General features: G+C 43.0%; 1 protein-coding gene across 3 annotated transcripts in view; it reads right to left on the reverse strand.

Annotated features, from left to right (window-relative positions):
• The window catches only part of ELOVL2 (ELOVL fatty acid elongase 2), a 39,494-nt gene that overhangs the window by 10,590 nt on the left and 4,163 nt on the right, over positions 1–24,741 (reverse strand). For 2 of the 3 annotated variants that reach the window (XM_031435202.2, XM_031435200.2), the window contains exons 2-4: positions 5,261–5,324; positions 4,566–4,673; positions 2,185–2,372 (exon numbers count right to left, since the gene is read on the reverse strand). In XM_031435202.2, coding sequence (XP_031291062.1) covers positions 2,185–2,372; positions 4,566–4,644 — 267 coding nt within the window. In that variant the 5' untranslated portion in view covers positions 4,645–4,673; positions 5,261–5,324. The remainder of the gene's footprint in view (positions 1–2,184; positions 2,373–4,565; positions 4,674–5,260; positions 5,325–24,741) is intronic. The other variant, XM_031435201.2, reaches the window with a different exon arrangement.

The raw sequence follows: 24,741 nt of genomic DNA on the forward strand, positions 1-24,741 counted from the left end.
TCACCTTGCCCCCAGCCCGTGGCTCCCTAGTGCCCGAGGGCAAAGGCTGTGCTCCAGAGTCCAGAACACCCCCTGCCACAGCACAGGGATGCAGAACCTATCCGTTGAAAGAATAATTCATAACTGTCGTGTAGCTTCCTGGCCTGAGCGAACCTCTGGCCTGGGCATAACCAGTTAGCAAGGTTAAAGGAAGCTGTCACTTGACTGGTCTACTAAACATACCCCCGTGGTGTCCAAGAGAAGAACCCTCGCCCTGAGAGAGGCTACAGGCAGGCGACCAGGAGCAATCCGTCAGCAGCGTGATTCTGCACCAAGAGACAGGCGTGTGGGAAGAGGGACAGCGGGCAAGCAGGGGCTGAAACCGGCCGTGGGGAAGCGAGCTCCGGGCAGACGCTCTCCCCCAAACCGCGCGCTTGGCTGTTTAAACACTAAGCTGTTGTTCTTGTTCTGGCTGATGGTGCCTAATATTCGCCTGAAAATTTACGAGGCCTTTTCACGTTTACTAGCTGCTACCTGTGCTAGTCTGTGAGCTCTCCCAGCACAGAAGCCACATCCAGCCATCTCTGTAGCCCCGTGGCCGCACCCAGCAGGTACTCAGCGTCGGCTGAACAGGACTGACTCATCCTTACGCTCCCACGCCAGCAAGGCAGGACAGACACCATATTAAAGCCGAGCTGTCTAAGGTTCAGTGAACCTAAGTCACTCCTTTAGAGTTAGAGAAAGCGAAGAGCCGACACTTGACTTCGGGTCTTCTGACTCCACCTACATCAAAGCCTCCAGCAGGGACGAGTTTCTGACGCGGTCACACGTTCAGGCTGGCCCCTCGGCACGGCTGCTACTTCTGCGGACAGCCCAAGCAGGAGGAGCTTCCTCTCTGTTACACAGGGAGACACTAGCCCCATCAAATACTATCTTGCAAACGCATCTAGGTAACTAAAATTTACCTAGTAGGGAACCTAAAATAAAAATTCCCGTTAGAGTCAGGTGAACTAGAGAACAGCCATGTGACGTGATTTCCAAGCTGTTGGCGTGGCTTTCCTGACCCCAAATTCCACCTCCTGCACTCTGATGCTTAAAATCCCACAATCAGATTTTCCTGACAGTCATTTTAGATAACAGTTATGAACCATTATTAGAATGGTGCCTGTTAGACTAGTGCACAGATTAATCTCCAAGCTGAGAGGGCCTGTATTTGGGGCAAGAATTGATTTCTGTGTGGACTCCAAGGACACCAGGAAGGCAGCAACACTTGTGCCACCATCAGCCACTGATCGTTTATATGAATGATTTTATCCTAACTTTTCCCTGGAAGGGTTTAGTTATGTTTTAGCTCTTTCTCTCTCAAGCAGGTTTATTTAACACTTTGACATTTTCTCTTGTATTATAGTAAAATAAAACCTTTGGCTGTAGAGGCAGGGCAGTCATTACTTTTTCTTTTCCTTGTAAAAAAAATTGCCTGGGTTTGGCACGTTCTAAAGGAATAGGGAAGACATGATGCAGCGAGAGCGGCTGTGGCCCCTGGAGTGTCGCCCCAGACCTCAGAAGTCAGCCCTGAGGACACACGGCGGTCCAAAGCTGCGGGGAGGAGCCTTTAAGGGATGGTATATTTGCATTTCGGTCCAACTAACTGCATTTGATATTTAATTTTAAAAATACTCGGTTCCATAACAGCTGTGTATTCTCAGGCAAGTCAGGTTAGCTTTTATAAGCCTCAGTATCATAATCTACAGAAGGAGAAAACGGTAACATACGACCTTTTAAGGCCCATTCAGATTGAAACTGTGATTTTAAATTACAATGAAAGACTAAGGACTAAATAAATTGGTCTAAATTGGAGTAAGAAAAATTCAAGTTAGAAACAAAGACTGCTAGGACTTTGGGAAGGAATAATATCAAATGCTGGAAGAGCTTCCTGAGGTTTTTTAATGATTATTATTACTGAAGTATAGTGTCTTTACAATGTTGTGTTAATTCCTGGTGGACAGCATCGTGATGCAGTCATACGCGTATATTCCTTTGCATATTCTTTTCCACTACAGGCCATTACAAGGTACTGAGTGTCATTCCCTGCGCTGTTCTGAGATGGTAGAGGACAGCACTGAGGCGATGGTGGACAGTTCCGGGAGGCCAGACATAACTGCTCCTGAAAGTCGCTCGGGGGATGTCCTCCTGCTGTGCACTTACCTCCACCAGCATGTACGCGGAGAGCAGTGTGATTCCAAGGTTGTACAAGGTGAGGACGCCCCTGAGGGGAAGGGCCAGTCTGTTCTTCATGTATTTGTTGCCCAGCCATATCGAAAGCAGATACAAGACAGTGAGAAGAAAGGTAGGAAGGTAGGAGTCCAACATGAACCAGCCTCTGACTCGAGCATCTGAAAAGAAACGCACAGTGAGGCTCGGGAGGAGCAGCGGTGTGGCCAGTCGTGAGCCGCCACGCGCGACAGGGACAACGGCCCAGCGCAGGCAAGCTGCGTGTGGCTGATAGTTCAGGAGCAGCAGCCAGCAGGGGCTGGAGCAGTTAGGAAGATTCCATGGAACAAACGTGGCTTGAACTGGACCCTGTGTAACGGGGACAAGTGAGAAAGGCGGCAAGCGATAGTTCTTCAAAGTCTAACTTGGGAACAGTTACTGTATTTACTTGAACTCAATAAACACAAATGAGCTTACTGTGCCATTTTATGGATGTAAAAACAGCTCAGAAAGCATTAGTACTTAGAGAAGGCCACACAGTAGTTGGCAGCCGAGTCAGGATTTGAATTCACACCTGCCTCCCACCGAGAAGCTTTGAGTAGGTGGGAGAGAAGGCACACTGATACCGTCTTCTAACTCCTAAAACCCACAGCCCCCAGAATTTGCTTAGGATCATTGTGCAGAAACCAGGAATGGTTTTGAGCTCAGCTGACCCAAACGGAGCAGTGGGATTCCAGTAGGGCGAGCCTGCCAAGCTGGAGACAGCAAAGGCAGAGCCTTGGCGCCGAGGACTCAGAACTGAGTCAACAGCTGCTGCTGGGAGCCGCGTGGTTGGCGGGATTTCACTGCGACGGGAAACTAGTAACACACACGGTCTACTTCCCTGCTTTCCGTCGTCTCAGAGGTGTCAGTTTTACCTCCCAGCTGCGGCATATGCTCTGTGAGATGGACCACGTCTCACATTTCTCCTCTGTGTCACTTACAACTTATAACCACTTAGTGCAGAGTTGAGGGAGACTCACCAGATACGTAGCAACTGGCACGTGGAGTAGCACATATTACCTAATACAGCACCTGAGGCTTTCCTTTTCTCTTGCCACGGTTCTGTAAATGTTGCCACGGTCATTAGGGAGGGTCGTAACCGTTCCAACCAAAAGGTGGGAACAAATACTCATAACATTTATTATCTTTGGGACTTAAGACATTAGCTCCACGTCTGGGTCAAGTATTTGCCCAGAACAACCTATCCTGATGGTACCAACATGGAGCAGGTCAAGTCAGAAAAGGCTCGGGGACACCTGTAAGTTCACCAGGTGGCCTCAGACCGCTGAAGCCTGGGCCACTTCTCAAAGGGGAAAAGGATTCTTGATGGCCTGGGGCGAGACTCCCTGTCACTGTGGAGGTCACCTGATCCAGCTGTCAACTGTCAATCTCACAATCTCCTTGCCACAAAGGAAACTTCCATAAAAATGACCAAAGCTAAGCAAACAACTGCAATCCTATCCTTAGCTAATCCCCTAGCCACATAATTCCAGGTCACTGTGATCTTACTGATGGCAAAGTTCAGTGCGGCCTTGGCTCAGAGACACTGCTGGTTAACCCCCTAGTGGAAATGTCACGTGGAAAGCCAGCCGCCCAGAAGCCCCGCATGGCGATGTTAGCGCGCCATGCCTTCTGTGCTCCCTGCTAGAACTCAACAGAACACGTTAACTACAGCAGGTCACGAGCTATGGGGATCCCAGCCTGCCTGCCTCACAGGAGCCTCCCAAGGATAAACTGGAAAAGAAAACAAAAACCAAAGACAATGTGAAAATACATGATTTGTAAAGCTCTGTCCAATCATAGAGCATCATTTCATCAAAACCGTGCAAATAGTCATTCCCTTAGGGTAGTTTATGGAGCCCGTGTAGAAACTAGAGAGTGGTCTAAATACTCCCTAAATGATTCCGTTTAAGGATTCTGAGAAACAGGAAAACCTCATTCCCCACCTCCCCCAGTGATGCTGAGGAGACAACTTGCAGGTTTTTCACATCTTTGTGAACCAGAAAGACTCAAGGGAAACAAAACATGTTGTTCAGAATTTATTCGTTTATTTGCACTACATATTTATTTAAATACGTGCCTAATAGGTTCCTAGAACTGTGAGAGGCCCCGCAGATCCGTCATAGCTCCTGCGCTGGCGGGAGAGCTATTAACAACAACGAAGTAGGTGAAGGAAATAAACAGAGGCCGCGGGGGAGAGTAAGGAGGGCCTGCTTTCGAGGGCCAATCTCTGGCGTCCTGACCAGGGAAAGCCTCACTGAGGAGGGGACAGTGACACTTGGTGTGTGAGGGGGTAGGACTTAGCGGGAGGAACAGCATAGCAAAGAACTTGCCGTATCTGAGGGCGTAAGAGGCGTCCAGGGAGTGAGGCAGAGGAGCTCGGACTGTCGGACTGGACAGTACAGGGAACATGGTCCACGGTGAGGAGTTTGGTTTCTATCCTGAGGACACCGGGAAGACACGGATGAGTTTTAAGCTGCAGTGCCACAGAACAGGATATAGGCTGTGAAAATATTACTCCAGCTGACAGGTCACGCATGATGAGAAAGGGGCAGACACGCTGGGAGGCCCTGTCGGGGCTGAGGGACCAGTGGTGGAGGAATGACCTAGACATGCAGAAGGACCGGAGCTGAGAAGCCAGAACTCGTGGCCCTGGGCAGAGAAAGTCACTCATCTTTACCGGGGATTTACCGAGACAGGGCAGGGCTGACAGGCCGCGCATGACTGCGGGGCGGAAGTGGGAGGGATGGGCAGCAGGCGAGGAGAGGAGGCAGCAGCGTAGATGGAAGGTGCCTCCAGGCCAGTATCCACTGCACTCTGTTCACGCTCCTGCTCCCAGAGCTTGAGCCCCAGGGAGGCTGAGCACGAGGCACGAGGCCTCTGCATGTCCTGGGAGGCGGACATCAAATGGAGGGTGGGTGAAAGGCTCTGCGTGTTAAGTACCTTACTCTTTAAGACACCAGAAACGACAATCCTCTCTAAGTCAGCTGTGTTCCCACCACATGAAGTTCTCAAGCAGCTCACTCACCCCGAGGTCCAAACATATTGTCCAAAAAAGCATTGATTTCATCATCAAAGGCCTTTAGATGCTCCTGAAAAGATAAAGAAAAAAATGATTTCAGTGGATTTGGGGGGAATGACTCAAAACAAACCACTGCCAGTGACATGCAGTGGACAGAATCTCCAATGTCCTGGCTTTGAGGGCTTTCAACTGCCAGGACTTAAGGAAAGCAGACCTCCAGACTTCCAGAGCACCCCCCCAAGCCAAGGCAGGAGAACACGGAGCACATGGAGCACGGCCGTGCTCCCAGGAGAGGACCTTTGGCAAGCATTCTGGGTGAGCGGACTGGTCCCTGACTAAATCTGAGCTGAGCAGGGCGGCCCTCAGGAAGTTCGTACAGAACATTCTCTATAATCAATAGCTGGACTGCAGTCAAAGCATCTTATTCTCAAAGAAAGTGTAAGTGCCAAAGAGAATTAAGTTACTGGCATCTGAGAAGATGTGCGCGTCGGCACTTACCACCTGCACCAGCCATCATTCCTGACCTTGATCCTGAGAGAAATTTCAAGGAAACTTCGGTCTCTGGGAACTTGACAAAGCTTGGGAAGGAGGATGAGCAAGAAAGACTAGCAGTTATTAGCACCCACTATTCGCTGACCAGTGTGTTAGGACCTTTGTTGGTTCATGATATCTCCGTGAAAAGTATCTGGGCTAAACCAAGTTTGGATGTTTTTATCTTCGGTCCCCATGACGGACATCTCAGGAGATCTCCAGACTGGAGAAAGGTCAGCTACCCAACTTCTCCATGGGACAGAATATTGTTTGTGTTGCCGCTGGAGTGGGCAGACCCGTCCAGAGCCCTCTCATTCCTGAGCAAAGAATGTTTACCTCACTGACGTAACCCGCGCCACTGCCCATAACAAACACCGGTGAAATCCTCTTCGTTGCCACATCCACCCACAATGTTTAACCTTTTCCGGTTTGTTTGCCAGGGTTCAAAATCCACTTTCCAACATCTGTAGGTCTAAGAAAACTCTAAAGGTCACAAAGCTCGTGCTATTGCTACTATCTTGCAGACATTCACTCACAGTGGAGACAAAGAGAAGCAAAAGAAAAGAGGGGAACATATGAAGAGAGTAGAGCATGAAAGAGATGAGTATGAACGAATTCTTTCAGTCACTGATTTACTGAGTCACTAACCAGTTACCTGGACTTTACCGTGTGCCCGCACCACGCCAGATGCTGAAACACAAGGGCCAGTGAGGCGTGGCCCCTATCCTCACACAGACAAGTCATCAGTGACTATAAACTGTTTTCTTAAGCGTGATGAGAGAGGTTTACAGGGAGGTGCTGTAAGAACCAAGAGGAAGGAACTACTAGTCATAAAAAAGAAGGAAATCACGCCATTTGTGACAACATGGATGGACCTTGAGGACATTATGCTAAGTGAATAAGTCAGACAGAGGAAAATAGTGTATGACCTTATTAATGTGTGGACTCCAGAAGAAACAAAAAACAAAAACAAAAACAAAATAACCAAACTCATAGATACAGAGAACAGATTGGTGATTGTCAGAGGCGGGAGGTGGGGCGTAGGAGAACTGGGTGAAGGGGGTCAAAGGGTACAAACTCGCGAGTCCCAAGATGGTCCTCCTGGCTTCTGACTTGACGTGCTGGACTGATCACCACGTCCTCCTGCCTCAGCTGCCGTTTTCGGAGAGCACCTCAGACACGAGAACCATGAAGGGCACCTGGTTTCCAGCTGCCATGACGCTGACTGGGACTCAACATAAACCAGGGGCATATCACACTGGAGGACATTTCCCGGTCTGTTCTTGAAGGCGTGAACGCTGATCGCTGTGGGGACCGCCTCATCCCGAACACCTCGATGGCCCAGACCGTCTGCAGCAAAGGCTGTCTTGCCATCGGATCAGAATCACCATCCCTGTGATTAAGGGCCATTCCACAGAAGCCAAGCCAGAAGCAAGGCAGAAATAAACCCGCCACCCAAACTCTGCTGGGCTTTCTCTGGTCTCTAAATGATGGGACCTCCAATGCTGGTTTTTTCTCTTCCTTTCCTTCTCCCCTCCCCTCCTGTCCCTCTTCCTTTACGTTCCTCATTCCCTTTCTCACCTTCCATCCCTTCCCTCCCTCGCTCCCTCCTTCCCTCTGTCCCTCATTTATGTTTTAGGCACTTGATGGCTTTTAGTATTTATCTATCATGGGCATTGTGTTACATAAAAATCCAGTGATTTGAGCTCTTGGGTTGGTCCTATTTTGTTGACTTCATTTTACAGGACATTGTAAAGACACTTACTCAATCAGAATAGGTACCTACTTCCCACTGCCAACTCCCTTCCTCACTGCTTTTTAAAAAGAGCAAAAGCCATTAAGATTATAAAACAGTTAAGTTGGAAGAAGGTATAGTATCCAAATCCTTAAAAGAATTTCATAATAACCACAATGGTGAGCAATAATAATTAGCTCCTGTTTTTCAAACACTCAACACGTGCCAGGCATTTGATGGATATTAGCTATAATTTTCACAAGAGCCATGCAAGTTGGGTATTTTTCCCAGTTTACAGACGTGGAAGCAGACTAAGCTCCAGAGTGGATCTGCCTTGTGAAACTTGAAGGAAGTCCGGTAACGGCTGATGAGGGTTTCACACCGTCAGGGGGAAAGGCTTTGGGGCTGGGGCAGCAGAGGCAGGGCTCTTTGCAGGGCGTGCACTGTTCCTTGTGTGGGGGTCCATCTCCTCACACTGAGCGACCAAGAAACCAGAGGCTGATGGTCCTGGGTGAGCCTGAGGCTGTGGGCGGTTCCACTCAGTTAAGGAGAAGGAAAGGTCTTCTCCAGCACAGCAAGTGCTACCGCAGTTGGTTTGTCTGCCCCTTCCCCACAGCTCCTTCTCATCTCCTCCTGGGTGTCTGGTCAAACGGCAGCTCCTTTCTTGTTCCCCTGATGTGTCTCCCGGGGGCCTAATTACTAATCTTGCCTAATTGCTTTGGGGCGTCCTGGTCCATCTCCATCCCTTCACCTGCTCCATGTATTCTGTCATCACAATTATCAATATGCAGATGCTCACTGGCTAGTTAACTTGCTTACTGTCCGGGTCCTCCATCAAAACAAGACCCAGTAGGCCACATTATCCCAATTCCAAGAACCACGCCTGGCACCTAATGGGAACTTAATGCTTAGTGAATTGCCTGATGAAACTCTGATTGTTCTAAACCTTCAGGGAACTCATTTGATACTAATTTCATATCACTTTGCATTCCTTGCTGTGTTTTCATGTACACAATCTGGTTTCCAATATATTTTGAAAGATCCTTAACCCTCTTTTAACACTTGGTATGTCATCAAGTTCTACTGGACCGAATTTTATTCCTTGAGATTTTTTTTTATTTTCCAGGAGATTCTTTCTTCCAAAAAACAAAGAAAAATTTGTCTATTTTAAAAGTAGAATTAAACTTTTTTTTTTTTTTTTTTTTTTTGCAATTAACGTGAGTCCAGTGGACCCTTTTATAAATCTAGGATACACTGTGGGATCCCAGAGGTCTTATTTTTTCTGTATCTTAAAAGATTGTGCTGTTTAATCATCCTAGGAATTCTCACCAATACTCAGTCATTTCAATTTGTGCTAAAAAGAAAAATATTAAAATGTAAGAAAGATAGAATTGCCTAGAAGGACAATGCAGTAGTCACATAAGCCAGCATGATTGCCTCATCCTTCATTGTCATTCTAACCAAAGTAAATGAAGCATCACACTTTAAGAGGATATAAAAAAAAAAAGATTTTTACAGCTTTTTAAAGATTTCACTGAACACAACTAAAAGGTTTTCATGCTCTAGATTCTAAAGGTCATACAGATCATCTGGGGATCTTGTCAAAGTGCTGGTTTTCACTCAGTTGGCCCATGATGGGCCTGAGAGTCTGCATCTCTCCAAGCTCCCAGGTGGTGTCGATGCTACTGGCCCATAGATCACACCTGGAGTAGCAATGGTTTAGACAGTGGGGATGGTCTCTTGAAATTTGTTTCATTTTGGTCTCTTGAAATTTGTTTTGATTATAATCAGGTATTAATTTTTATGTGACTTTATGATAAAAATACCAAGTTCCTGCTTACTTTCTACAAATCTACCAAGGATTTTATTGCATGGTCTACTCTATGAAATTCAAACTCGCTGTACACTAGCTATGTCACCTTGCATTTCACAGGCACTTTAGTAATGAACTGTCTCTGCAGATCCATGAGACACCATCTGCGTTGCTCAAACAGAAACAAGACCACTGGTTTGGCTGTATTTTTTCCTTATATTTGCTGCATCTGAATACAGCACTCTGAAGGGGGCCTACTACTCAGGGAAGAATGCAGAAAGACTGGTGGCCTCCCTGGGATCAGGACATTGTATTTCTATTAAAGTATCAGAAGACTGCATTCACACATCACATCAGTCAGTCATTGTCAACAGACTTTACCAGGCACTTCTCATGTTAATTGCTGTCAAATTCAAGCCTTGCCCAACCTATACACAACTGATTTTTTTTTTACTTAAATGGAATTTTAAACCTTTATCCCTTTCGAATTTATCTTCTTTATTTCAGCCCCATCTTTGTACTCTGATAACAGTATCCAAATTCCTAAATATATATTTATTTTCCCTTTAGGTTTAGTAATTTTAAAATTTTTGGCACCTTTATTCAAATCATTAACAAAGAGAAGGGGCACAATCAGGGTGTTATGGACTGAATGTTGGTGTCTCCCATATTGATAATTTGGAGGCTTTACCCCAATGTGATGGTATCTTTTGATGGGGCCTCTGGTAAGGGGTTAATATCCGAAATATATAAAGACTCATACAACTCAATAGCAAAAAAAAAGCTTGATTAAAAAATGGGCAAAGGAACTAAATAGACATTTTCCCAAAGAACACATACACATGGCCAACACACATCTGAAAAGATAAACATCACTAATCAGAGAAATGCAAAACCATAATGAGCTATTACCTCACACCTGTCAGAATGGCTGTTGTCAAAAAGACAAGAGTTAGCAAAACTGTTGGCAAGGATATGAAGAAAGCAAACCCTTGTGCACTGTTGGGAATGTAAATTGGTGCAGCCATGATGGAAAACAGCATGGGTGGTCTCAAAACGTTAAAAATTGCCATGTGATCCCAGAATCCCAACTCTGGATATACCCAAAGGAAGTGAAAACAACATCGCAGAGACGCCTGTGCCCCATGTTCACTGCAGCAGCAGCAGCATCAACAAAGGCCGATATATGGAAACAGTCCAAGCATTTGTCAACAGATGAATGGATAAAAGAGAGGTAATACACACACACACACACACACACACACACACACACACACACACACACACACACACTCGAATATCAGCCATGAAAAGGAAGGAGATCCTGCTGTTAGAACAACTCAGATGGACCTTGATGGCGTTATGCTAAGTGAAATTAGACAGAGACAAATATGCTGAATCTAAAAAAGCCGAGGGGGGAGGGTAATAGCTCAGTGGTAGAGCGTGTGCTTAACGTGCACGCAGCACCTGGGTTCAATCCCCAGCACTTCCTTTCATTAAAATAAAAAATAAAAAAGCCAAACCATAGAAACAGAGTGGTAGTCACCAGGGGCTAGGAAGTGGGGGAAATGGGGAGATACTGGTCAAAGGGTACAAACTTCCAATTATAAGATTAGTAAATTCTGAAAATCTAATACACAGCATTTTGACTATAGTTAACAATACTGTATTGTATACTGGAAAGTTGCTAAGAGAATAGATCTTAAATGTTTTCACCACAAAAAAATGGTAATTATGTGACAAGATGGCGATGTTAGCTTGCTAATGAGATGGTAGTACTCATTTCACAATACATAAGCGTGTCCAATCATACTGTACACCTTAGACGTACACAGTGCTACATGTCATGTATGTCTCAAGCAAGCTGGGAGAAAACACCAGCAGCCCCACTCTCAGCAGTGGATCGCGGTGTCTGCTTAAACCCTGAGTCTCACCTTCTCTGAGCTACCAGGATTCAACCGTCTTCAGAAGATCAGCAGCTGTTTAATGTTCCTCTGCAGGCCTTTCAGAGACGCCTTCAGAGAAGGGCACCCGCGGGTCCTTCAGCTCCTTAGTTACCCGCTTCTGCTTCATCCACCGACACACCACAGGGAGGGGTGTCTGGGTCAAGAGTGACCCATTCCCACACTAAGAGAAGGCTTTTTTCTTCAATCAAAACAAATAAACCCACTTAGATTCCTTTAATGGGTTTGTAGCAGTCAGTCCACAGAATACTGGTCAGATTATCATCTTGTAAGAAGTGAAAACAGAATTTTTTTCCCCTAGTTAAAATTATACAAAAATCAAAGCCCCAAAGCAAGCCTAGTCCAGTGACAATCTTATTATTTTTAATCATTACCAGCATTGTTACTGTTGTTATCAATATTTTAATACAGGGCAAATAACACAGTACAGAGCTCAGGCGAAGGAACGTTCGTTACAATAGTGGACGGCACTGAGATAGCCCAGACATAAACCCTGCATTTTAACCTCCATTCCCTGACATCCAACTCGCTGTTTCAGGAATAATTTGCACTGTTTGCCATAAAAATCTGGAAAAATTTAAAAAATCAAATAATTAAGTTCTTTAGCCAAATGACCTCTACCCACCTTTCTAAGCCTCCTCTCCTTCCGGGTGCCTGCGTGTACCCTCTGCTCCAGGCATATCTGAGTATCTGAGGTTCACCCAATGCTTACCCGTCTACTCCCCAACCCCCCACCCCCACCCCCACTGTAGGTGTTCTTCCTTCCGGCTGGAGGACCCCCAGCTGTCTTTTGGTTTTCACTGACCACTCTCCTTCTCCCAAACTGGTCAAGATCCTAGCACACATTAGTCAGTCAGTAAGCGTCGGTGGATAAATGAATGAGTTTGCCAGAATTGTGCCAGGAATGAGCCTTGCAAACTTCAGGGGTCCACTTTTGACCTCTTTTCCTTTGACAACACTCTTCTTTGACAGGTTTAGACAGTTACCAGGATTATTATGTGTGAATATATACAGGGCAAGTAAAGACTGCTGGGGATTAGGGAGAAGGAAGAAAGACACCGGAAGAGCTTTGATAAAGCATCACTGGATCGCAAAGTAGAGGGGGGCCGCAGGCGTCCCCAGGTCGTAAAGAGACCCGTCACGCGGTGGAAGCCAGCTAGCAGGACTCAAATATCTTCTTTGTTCTAGACTTTTTAACATAAATATCAATATTTAAAACTTACTAATTTCAATTCAGGCAAGATCTTGGAGATACTGTAGGTTTGGCTCCAGACCACCGCAACAAACACGTATTGTGACAAAGTGAGTCACGTGAGGTTTTTGTTTTCCCAGTACATATAAAAGTTATGTGTATGCTGCACTGTCCTTTATGTCTCTGCTCCCTGAAGTATATGAAGTGTGCAACATCATTATGTCTAAAAAGTGTATGTACCTCAATTATAAAATACTTTATGCTGAAAAATACTAACCATCTTCTGAGCCTTCAGCGAGTCATAGCAGTAACAGCAAAGATCACTGATCACAGATCGCTATAACAAATATAATAACGAAACAGTTTGAAATAGTCTGAGAATTGCCAAAATGTGACAGAGAGATACAAAGTGAGCAAATGCTGTTGGAAAAGTGGCACGGACAGCCTTGCTAGATGCAGGGTTGCTACAAACCTTCAATATATAAAAACGCAGTATCTGGGGAGCATGATAGATCCAGTTTGCCTATAAAGTATTTTAAACATTTTTCTAGTATGCTGCATGCGTGTAAGCATTTAGTCACCTGTGTAACTATATATTGGGAGGAGGTGCCGCTGGCTCACTTCTTGGCTCAGAATTCTCTGCAAACTGGTGGGGCAGCCAGTCCTCTTTACACGAGAGCCCGAGCAACGTACCTTGGGAGGGAACTTCCCAGGAGGTGCACTGAGGGAGGAGGCAGATACAGACAACGCTAGCTTAGTAACAAAGCTTTGGACATGAGAGGAGTAATGCTGGGTACAGACTCTGTTACTTGGGATTCTTCGTGGCTCAGTTCCCTGTGGGGCCCAGGGAGAGAACACAGTGATGGAAAAAGTACAGGATGTACTTAAATTTGCATGCAGTGCTGGGGTTGCAGGAGAGGAGTGCTTTGTGATCTCTCCAGCACAGAACAGAAATGAAGAGACAGGATTCTTTTCAACTTTTCCATAGAATACGGCTTGGAGTTGGATGCCTGCGGGGCTCTCTGAATCAGCAGTTGGTACCCAGCAGAGCCCGGATACCTGACGCGAGCATCAGTGACTTCTGCCAAGCAGCAGCGCTCGGCAGGCACTCAGCACTCCACAGACCCAGTGGGGGATGTTAGGTGGTTGTGGGGCACACGCCTTACCCAGCAGAAGGGGATCTGAGCAAAGGACTATTCTCATGAAATAACTGACCAGAACCACTCCTGAACAACCCTGTGAGAGCTCCTGAAACACCTGTCTGGGTATGGGTGTATGCCGGGGGTGAGGCAGTGAGTGCAGTGGATTTATGAGGAGCTGGGGACAGAACTGCTGAAACATAGATGTGTGGACACAAAGTATTGTGAACGATCAGCGATGTATCTCTCCAGCACAGAACGGTCCCTGGTTAACAAAGATATGAGACAAGTATTTCCGATTAAGTCTCAAAAACAGATTTTAAAAACTTCAAAAATATATTCACAAAGCTTAATTTGTGAATTAATTTGTTGGTTATGCAGAAATTTGCCAAGTTTAAGGAAACTGAAATTTTACTAACCAAATACAAATTCTTAACAATGAACAGTTCCCCCCATCACCACCCTGGTCACTCTGCAGATTATGGCCTTCTCTCCAAGAATATGGAAATAAAATCCAAACACATTATTTCTTTCATAACTATCTAGCCTCATGAAAAGGTATTAAATAACTTGCTTTAATTTCAAGTGAATAAAATGAAATCTGCCGTACAGAACAAAGAGCATCAATTTCACAATTAAAAAAAAAAGTTATTCTGTGATTCGATGCTGGATATGTGAGCAGCCCAAAAAGGTGCTAAGGTTGCAATGCAAGATAATTTGTAGTGATTATTACAACTTCTATTTCCACAGGAAGTTGCGAGTGAATACCAGACTCCTTGGAGATTTAACCCAAAGCCAGACAACTGTATTCAGGACACCTTGGAACTCTACCAGCTTCTGAAATTGGGGACATGGGGAAGAATAAAGCTCTTTCACAATTAACAGCAGCGATGAAAGGACATTCTGTTTGTATGTGCCCTGGTTATCAAGTACTGACCGGAGGGGAAGCAGGTTGGCTATTCTGCATGTACAAGTGGTGTCCTTTTAAACGGGAAAACAAAGTAAAGCTCTTAATGGTTTCTTGGAAAAGACATGAGCCACATTTTATTTCTAATTTTTAGGCAATAATCATACCTATCTATTCTACATCTATGTATATATTCCAATCTATTTCTATTTCTAATGTTCTAAAAATATCTACAGTATTTCAGTATATTTATGGTAAAGTCAAATGAGGTGTTCTTTTACTGCTAATAGTAAGAGACAATCTGTGAGTTGTATGGATAGACTGTTTACATTATGTGGATAGACTGTTCTATATTTTCCTTCTTTCAAGCTATAAAACCAATCAGTATGGGGAGTTACTGAGCCATCCAGAGCCTTTCCCTACTGAATGAAATACTTATCACATCCCTTTTCTTTGTTTGAGATATATGATCATAGTGACAGCTGATCCACACCTCGCTGTGTAAAGCCTCTTGTAAGAGGTGAAGGAAAATCACACCCTTTCCTTAACATTTTAATCCAGATAATGTCAAGTCAAATGGAGCATCATTAGCAGGCTCTAAGAGGAAAATAAATCATCAAAAGGCAAAATGCAGCTTGAGCTGTGTGTGGAAAAAAATGGCCTTTTTCATGGCTACCTGACCTTCATGATGGTTAGGGTTTTACAAACTAATTTTAGATATTTCATGTTATTTTGAGCATCTCCTGTGATATCACCTTAACTAACGAATCAACATTCAATCATCAGCCCAACAAGATCTCTCAAAGCACTGGGCTGATGGAGAGAGACAACTCTGTTTGGGGAGGAGGGTGAGGAGAGAAGAGAGTGGTAACACGTGTTATCTATTTGATGGACAACAAAATGCAGAAGAAAGTGATTTATTACAATCACACACCATGCGGGGCTAAGCCAATTGCCTTTGCCAAGATACTGTGTCAAAATAAAGAAAATTACGTAAATATAAGTCTCTGACCCCCATTTTTGTTTAATTAGCATTGCATCACAACCTCCTCTCCAAGTTCTTCCTGAGCTATTGTTTTGCATCCTGCTAAATGAGCACTTTTATGACATATTACTATCCTTAATCTTACTGATAAATCATTTCTCTTCAATGGAGAACAAAAAGCATTTTGTAATGTTTTCTCAATTTTCTTTAAAGTGCTCAGTAATGGATGCTTTAAGCCCTCCCCCATAGCCTTCCCCTCCATCTCTGCAGCCAACCAGACAGCTGTCCCATTCTTTGCCTATCTAAGAATTTTGAAGCTACTATTGGAAATAAATATAAAACATAGTATATTTTTAGCTTCATATATGGTGCCAGTGTCCAAACTATGTAGGATCAATGTGTGATTTGCAAATGAACTGAGTGGATAGAACTGAAATCAGTGAAACTGAAATCTGCAGCCTTTTAACGCTGAGTAATTTCCGTTTGGTAAGTTGGGTTACTTTAGGCATTTCATTCATTCAACAGTTTTTCAGTTTAACTTCATGCAAGCAAGGTCTTTTGAATGCTTACCTGCAGTGTAAATTTTAATAGAATTGTTTTAAAGTGAATAAATGCCTATCTGAAACAATTATAAATGTATCATAAACATTAAAATGGAGTTAAAGAAGCACAACCATTTTTAGTCATGTGAGTAATGTAAGACATTACCAAATTTTCTTTAAAACGTGTGTGCGTCCATCTACTCCTTTGTCAACTAGAAACCAGTTGAATTCTATGAAATAAACATACCCAAAGTACGCTAATTGTTATCTTCACGATCTTATGGTTTTAAAAATATTTTCTTGGCAAAAGTCTTCACCTAGTTTTACCTTTCAGCACTCAAAGGTTATTTGATTTTCCTTTTTGAATACAGCTTTTTAGAACTGAATCGTAGAGAATGTTAACTACTATAGCTAATGCAGCTATGAAAAGTTACAGCGTTTTCCCTCCCAGTTTTTAACAGAAAAGATAAATTCAGTAACGCTAGTGGCGGGTAGCCCTGGGCAGTGGGTACTTTCCTGTTGGCTGGAAGCAGGTGGGGATTGGCTGCGCTGTGATTGGCTGGCTTCAGTCCAGAGGGCTGTTCCCATCAGAAGAGAACGGCCGACAAGCTGTAATAATGGCTGTAGGCTCTCCTTCCCTTTCCTTGTCACTTACTGATTGAGTCATAAAGAAAAGCACTATACACTCCTCCATTAGTTACTTACAGCTGTCATGAAACATGTTTTTTAATTTTTTTTCACTTTAAAACAATACGTCAAGGAATTCTTAATTTCAGAATTACCCCCAAAGTCACAGATTTGCTCACTATAGAAGCTATAGATGATAACAGTAATAATCAATGTAAACAGAATGTGTTCACTGGGCATCAGCCATTGTATTTATCGGGCATATTACATACTATTAGCTCACTTAATTCTTACAACTACTCTATAAAATAGGTATTTTCATCTCCCTTAACAGATCAGGAAAGTGAGGCTCAGAGAAGGAAAGCAACTTGCCTAATTTCATAAAGCTAGAAAATCATGCACCACCCTGCTTGGCAGAAAGCTGCACCTTCCTGCCACTCACTCTCGCGGCAATTACTTTCGCCAAGCCCGTGTCTGGCGTGTGGGGTCGGACATGAGAGAGGTAATACAGTATTCAGTGCGGTCTTGCAAAGAACGGGAGTTTTACATGGGTTCTGGTCTTGGTTCTCACACTAAGCAGCTGCATAACCTTGGGCAAAACATGATCTGAGTAACATCTCCATTGTCTATAAACTGAGGAAAGTGATCCTAACTTCATGGTGAAGCGCAGGTGATTTCATACTTGTAAAAGCATCTATGATGGGGCTGTACACTGAGGAGACGCTCAATAGACAATCATTCATTCACTGTCCTGGATTTTCAAATCCCAGCTCAGCTGTGCACCATCGTGTCCTTGTATGGCCTGCATCATACCTGGATGATCTGCAGGGAGTGGCATCTTACAGGAGAAACGTCCCTTCTTTAACTCCAAAGGGATAATTTTTTTTAAAAAAATCTTAAAGATATCTTTTTAAAAATTAAAGGAGGAAATGCAGTAGTGCAATAAAGGAGAGTACCAAAACTCCAGTTTGAGTTTTAACACTGGAAGAGGACCCCAGGGATATCCAAGATAAATGTTCCCAAAGACAGCCCCAGGTAAATTAGCTGTCGGAGGAGAGGAGGGGAGAGGATGCTACGTGCAGTGGATCAGAGCCCTTCACGGCTGCCTTCCTATGAGGAAACACGAGCATCATAGTGTATAGCCTGAGTAAAAGTGCTTTCTTTACTCCTGCATGCTTCTTTCCCTGGACTGCCTCAGTTTCCCCTTCTGCAAAAAGGAAATTATGGCCCCAACTCCCAGGTGTGCCGTGAGGATGAGAGAAAATATAGACAAGGTTCTTAGAACAGGACCTGGAACTATCTTTACTATTGAGAACACAATACATGTGCTTAGTTGCTATTGTTGTCAGTATTCAGCTGTGCTCTCTCTTCGCACAGGGGAAAATAGACTTATTCCTTTACTTAACGCTGAGAATGACAAGCACGCCCGCCAATTCATCCTTCAGTTCTCTAAAACTGCATGGCTGCCTAGTCTGACCTTGTAAGGTCTTTCAGATGTGCACTCAGTCGGCCAAGAAGTGCTATTCAAATCAGGCCTTTAATGCAGACCTGAAATCCAAACCCATTTTTAACTTGGGAAAAATACAAAGGAATAAAAGCATAAAGAAGGGTAAAATAAATATATCACACATTAAAACTGTATCATTTGTTTCAAATCTTTCAAAATTAAACTCATATTTACTGAATATACCTAAGTAGGTGCTAGGAACTGAGAAATACAATATAATTGATAAGGTTGTCATTCCCTTGGTATATTTCCCTAATCCTCCATCCCTTCTTCCTTCCTCAGATATAAGTATTGCAATAAATTTGATGTCAAGCCTTCTTGTCCATGCGTTTAGACACTTTATATCCGAGTATTCACAAACAAAAATAGCATTGTTTTGTACATTAAGGGTGTATATAAATGATCATACTTGATTTCTGCAGCTCGACCCTGTCATGTTGACACGCGTGGGTCTAGTTCATCCCCCGTAACTGCTGTGTAGTATTCCACCAGGTGTTACTTATCCATTCCCTTCCGAATGGATGATATTTTAGGTCGTTTCCAGTTTTTTGCTATTACAAATAATAATGCTTTCTACAAATCTCTTTATGTTCATAAGTGAGAATTTCCAATTTTACTATATTGCTCTAAAAAAGTTATGGCACTTGCTACTGTCAGCGTTTTAAGTTTCTGACAAGCTCACGGGTGTGGCGCGGCTTTAAGTCTGCATTTCCTTATTACTACCGTGGTTATGCACATCTTTCAATGTTTATGGGCTGTGGTTTCCTCTGCAATGAGCTGCCACTTAATAATCCTCATCCATGTTTCTGATGGATTGCTTGTCTTCTGTTCATTGATTTATAGAAGTCATTTGCATATATACACCAATCTATATTGTTATACAGATGGCAAATACCTTCTCCTAGTCTGTTGCTTGTTTTTTTAATCTCTGCCTATGGTGCCTTGTCATCTCAAAATTTAACATTTTGATATGGTCAAGCTTGTCACTTTTTATGGTTTGTTTTTTCAGTCTTGCTGAAAATACCATGGGTAGCAGGAATGCTAACTGGTATAATGAAACAAGTGATGGGGTAGGAGACAAGAGACCCTGCCTGGATGAAGTGGGTCTGAGTCTCCGGTTCCCCATTTACCAGCTGTATGACTGAACAAAACAATCTGAGTCAGTTTCCTCTTACACCAAACCCCCGCCCATTTACCCAACGAGTATTCTTCGGGGTCTGTTACACACTGGCACCATTCTAGTGTGGGAATCGCAGTGGTGAACAAGACATCCAAAGTTCTTCCCCTTACAGACCTTATACTGCAGTGGGGGAGATAGGTAATGAGTAAGTAAACAAATATAATATTTTAAAAAAAGCAACTAACTCACATACAATTGAGATGCTGTGAAAGTGTTCTGTATTGAAAAGCATTATATAAACATATGGTATTGTGAGCATCACCATGGGGGACACTGTGGAAAGTTCCAAAGTTGCTCACAAACTGAAGGTGTAATTATCCAATTTTTTTGGAAAGTGAACTGTTAGGGAGTCAAGCCATACAAGACAAAATAACTACCAGGTAGGAAAGGGTTTTATGCTGGAGAGCATCATGGACTTTGACCAGAAACCTGGAGACTTCATTCTGTTTGGTTCAAAGCCCTCCTCCCTTGGCTGGATCAGTCCTCTTAGCAACAGCTTCGAGCCTCCCAGGCTGGTCTACTCGCTGCCCTCGACACGCCCAACGAGTTTTCTACTTTCCCCACCTAATCTCAGCCTCTTCTGACATCGTCCTCTCCTAGACGGTGAAAAGTAAGTCCCGCATTGCCCACTTATTCTGGTCTTACAAATATACTTAAATTTCTAATCAAGTTTCACTACTTTCAAACCGACGGGGAAAGGTAGGAAAAACAGCAGGATACATATACACACATACTCTCTTTCCTCATTATTTCCAATACAACATACAAATCCAAAAATCTGCTCTATTTAGGGTTTTAGCAACTGAAGTAATGACGACCCAGTGGGAGAGGCAGAACACGGAAGATACGTTTCCTTGTAACTTTCTAGGGGTTAAGGCATTAGACTGAACAGTTAAGCTCAAGACACAGGCAATTTGATGCAGGCGGCTGGGCAAACAGATGAAGTTTAATCTGATTATGGGGAACTCTTAGGATTTTCTAAACTTGTGATTCAAATCCATTACACAATTACCAAAATATTCAGTTTTATGACTGCATCTACAGTTGAGAACCATTCAGTAAGAAAAACTGTTCTGAAACAAGCACATAGTTCGGCTTTTCATTTTTCACCAACAGACCTCATGCAGCCTAAAGTAAAGGAGCCCAAATCAGAGAATTAAGTCTTTATCACTTTTTCATTCTCTCCAGAAAAAGTCCTGAATGTTAAAACTAAAACCCATTATCTCAGGAATACAAACATTTTCTAAATGTAAATCCATGTAGATCAGTCAAGTTAGTGTTTCAAAAATGTCTACCCCAGGCATAGAGGAAAACGTTAGGTGTGTAAAGATGAGCATGATCAAGTTTCTGCGGGAGGCAGCACCAGTTCTGAGGATCTGTTCTCAGCTAGTTTGTGTATTATGAGGGGCTTTATACACTATCTTATTTGACCCAATATTCCCTACATGTTATTACATGTATTTCGTAGATGAGACAAATGGAGTAGAGAATTGAACCCAGGAGTGTGTGGTGAAAGAGGTTACGTTTTCACAAGTCGACAACACAAAAACAAGTGAGAAGAACTAACACATTAGTTGGGCCCCTTTATCACCTCCTCATCCAGGCTCTCGCAGCCCCAGCTGTGAGAACCGATTAATCTTCCTAAATGATGCTTTCAACATTTGACTCTCCCATTTCAAAAACCTGGCTTACAAAACCTAGAAGAAAACTTCCTAGCTTCAGATTCAGGACTCTCTGAAATCTGACTTGATCATCCTATAATGCTGGTCCCCAGTCTCCACAAATACAAACCTTTATGCAGCACCCAGTCCCTGCGAGGTTCTCTAAAGACACGGCCTGGTCCACGAGCTGCTCATAGTATCGACTTTTCTCAAATGCATGTTGCATGAGTTATTTCTCTCTGGTTCCTCACAAAGTTATTTCCCTAAATGAATGTTCTGCTCAATTCTACTTTTCTCCTATTCCCTACATATCAAAATCCAACTTACTCAAGATCCAATGTGATCCCAACTCCTTCGTGATCATACACCAAACGTTTTTGCTGGAAAGTTGGTCCCTCATTCCTGTGAGCTTCTAGAGCAAGATTCCAAGTTCACGTGCACCCGATTCCCAGAGTGCAGATTCTGAAGCCCCTTCACGTGGATTCAGGTTCATTGCAGCTTCACCCAGCCTGGGAACGTGAGTTTACACACGTCTGTGTCACTCTGTTCACGCTCCCTCTCCCCACGCTAGCTCTCGACAATGGGTTTGATTTTTTCTCCTCTCACTGAACTGCCTCGTCTTCTGAGAACTCTGGTGTCTCAAAGACAGTCCTGATCTCAGTTTTGTCAATCCTGAGGATTTCAGCTCTTCAATCACCAGCCGCTCCTGGCCCTGACCACAAGTGGGGCCTGATAAAGCAGCACAAGTTACTCAAGCTGTAGGGTTTAGATTTTTTTTTTTTTTTGGTAATAAATCATCTAGTCACCGTATTAGATTGTCTTATTAATGGATAACATGTTATACAGACACAAAGCACATTTACTGGCCTAAGTGACTTGATGGCTCAGCTACTGACTCGTTTCTAGGCTCGCCCTGGAGGACACAAGATTCTCCCCCTGCACTGCAGATTTCTGGGAGCAGGAACTTTCTATTTAAATTGACCGTGCACAGCACACTGCTACTGATCACGTGCTGAATGAACGAACCAATGGGCTTATCCAACCAAAAGTTTACCAAGGCAATGTATTTTCACATCTCCTTGGTGTTGATTTTAAAGAACTTGGTATTCAGCATAGAGCACATTTCTCTTTCCTTCAAAGGAAGAACGAACGCAAACAGTCAATCCCAAAGATGGACTTCAGACTTACAGACACTTGTTTTATCTTGCACTAAGCAAGCACCAATAACATCAGTGTTCTTTTCAGAAACGTCTTACAACAGGGACATTTCACTTACTCTTTAAATTGTAAAAAGAAAAAGATTTATGGTATAGTTAACCTAAGTTACAAAAGGCACACAGCAGCATCTTAGTGACACTGGCAGGACCTTCAAGGGGCTGATGTATAACCACACCATCGTTTAATGAAGAAACAGGCTTACACAACAGTAAAGGTAGTGTGCTTGGCACTGGTGAGTTGGAAACAGACTTCAGGCAGTAAATCCCCAATGACTTGTGACAAATGCCATTTCTTTTTGGGAGTCTGAACAGAGAAAAGACCAAAGGAAAGGAGGTACTGCTTTCCTTGAAAAGACAAAGAACCAAGAACTCTCCAGCCTATGGAGAAAGGGATGTGAAACAGCCTCTCAGGGCAATTCTGACAACTGAGTATTTTTCTGACAGCCCAAAGCACCCTCCCTTTTAGGCATAACTTCACTGCTGATATTAAAACAGTCATGAAATCTGCATTTCCAAAAATCAAGAAACTGCTGGCTCCAAGAGAATGGGTCTTCCCTGTAACAATTTAAGGAATGCCTCTGGAACGGGAGCAGAGAAGGTCAAAGCACAGCCATCCTCATTCTTCCCACATGCCTTCCCCTACACAGACCTCCCAGAGCGGAGAAGAAAGTCAGCTGATCGGGGCTAACCCTTCAGGAAAACTGAAAATGGCCTGATTGATTCTTGCATTACGAACACCTGCTGATTTCTTCTTTAAAGCCTTGAGTTAATTTTTAATCTAACTCTTCAGTACAGTAGTCAATAAACTTTTTGACCCTGTCAAAAAAATAAGGGTCTCCCAAGTTGCCATAATATCTATTAAGCTCAAAGTTTCTATTAACCACATTCTGCTAAGCCTCATAGAAAAACCAATACTCTAGATTATTTAAGTACTGGAAACAAACTCAAATGATGAACTCTCATTATGAAACAAAAATGTGCAAAGCTACCATCAGTCTCTCTGATCAATGTCCTAATACTGCAGGCATTCCACTCAAAACCAGAGACCACATTCCTTGTGCATGTTCCCCTATTTACTATACTGGTAAGTAGATTCAGTTTGATATGCACATATTTTGTTCATGATCATCTCCATTTAAAATAACACATTCTCTTGTGTGCCTTGTTTTCCGTATGTACGAAACAGAGCTTTAGGTTTTATATGTTTAATATGCTTAACTGTTTGTGCATATATAATACATTTATATCTCTATCCATCTATCCTTAGAATTCTGAGAAAGAAAACTACATGGGGAAGTCATTCTGATTTTTCCGTTCTTATCTAAAGTTATGAGAGAAAATGCTATTCTTTCATCATATTTATATGCGAAGAGTATCTTTACACTGGTTCTTGGATAAGGCTACAGGGATTAGCAGAAAAGGTTGTATTTTTAGAATCAGAAGGTTTATGCCTGGCTTTGTTAACTCTAGTATGTGATCTTGGGTAAATCATTTATCTTCTTTGAAACTCAGTTTTCTTACCTATAAAGATGATATAGCCAAACAGGATTTTTTCTCTCTAAAGTCTTTTGAGAGGCTTCAAAAGAGATAATGTGTGTAAAAATGCATTAAAAAACATTTAACTGATAAATATAAAATATTGCTATACTCGTGTATTCAAGTGAGAACTCAAAGCCAAAAAGACAACAAATGTAAGTAAAAATAATTATTCAGTAAATTCATAAATCACAGCTTTGTTTATCTATTAAGATAAATATTCATTTTTAATTTCAGTAAGAACTTAGTATTTTAGATTTAATTACATAAAAACAACATAACCTGGCCTGGTCTACAAATTGTATCATGAAATGCAAATAAAATTCTAGATCGCATGCACATTTTGATTTCAATAAGAACTAATGAAATTACAGGCTTCATTATTTAAGAATGACCTAACCTGGTCCCTTCCACAAATATAATGATTGTGAAGTGTAAATACAGTTGTAGGCATACACACACATTGTCACTTGCTAACAGGTCCCATAGCATATGTGCCTTGGTGAAGCATCCATTAGTGAAACATGTCTAAACTGAATTGTGGTAAATAATTTTAAACGCACTGAGAGCTTGTTCTTTGAAGGAATCATACTGTGGATATGCCTGGGAAGCAAATGTTCATTTCCCCATCCATGCTTTGTGGATCGGAGAGGGGACGGGAAGAGAAAAGAGCAGCGCGCTGGGAACCAGCAGCACCAGCCTGCACTTAATCAGCAGCAGCTGAGCATTTACTGCATGTCAGGTGTTAGCCTCGGTGCAGGAGAGACATTAGTGAGCAATGCAGACAAAAACCTGCCCCCGTGAAGCTTGCATTCAGGTCAGAAGGGCCAAATAAAAATCACATGATTTAATAAATAAGTAAATTATTAGAAAGTTCCAAGTGCTATGTAAATGAATAACCTGTTAGGTCATAGCGTTATTAAAAAAAAAAAAAGCAGCATAAGGAGATGA

The sequence above is a fragment of the Camelus dromedarius genome, chromosome 19 (genome assembly GCF_036321535.1).
Source record: "Camelus dromedarius isolate mCamDro1 chromosome 19, mCamDro1.pat, whole genome shotgun sequence".
Taxonomy (NCBI): domain Eukaryota; kingdom Metazoa; phylum Chordata; class Mammalia; order Artiodactyla; family Camelidae; genus Camelus; species Camelus dromedarius.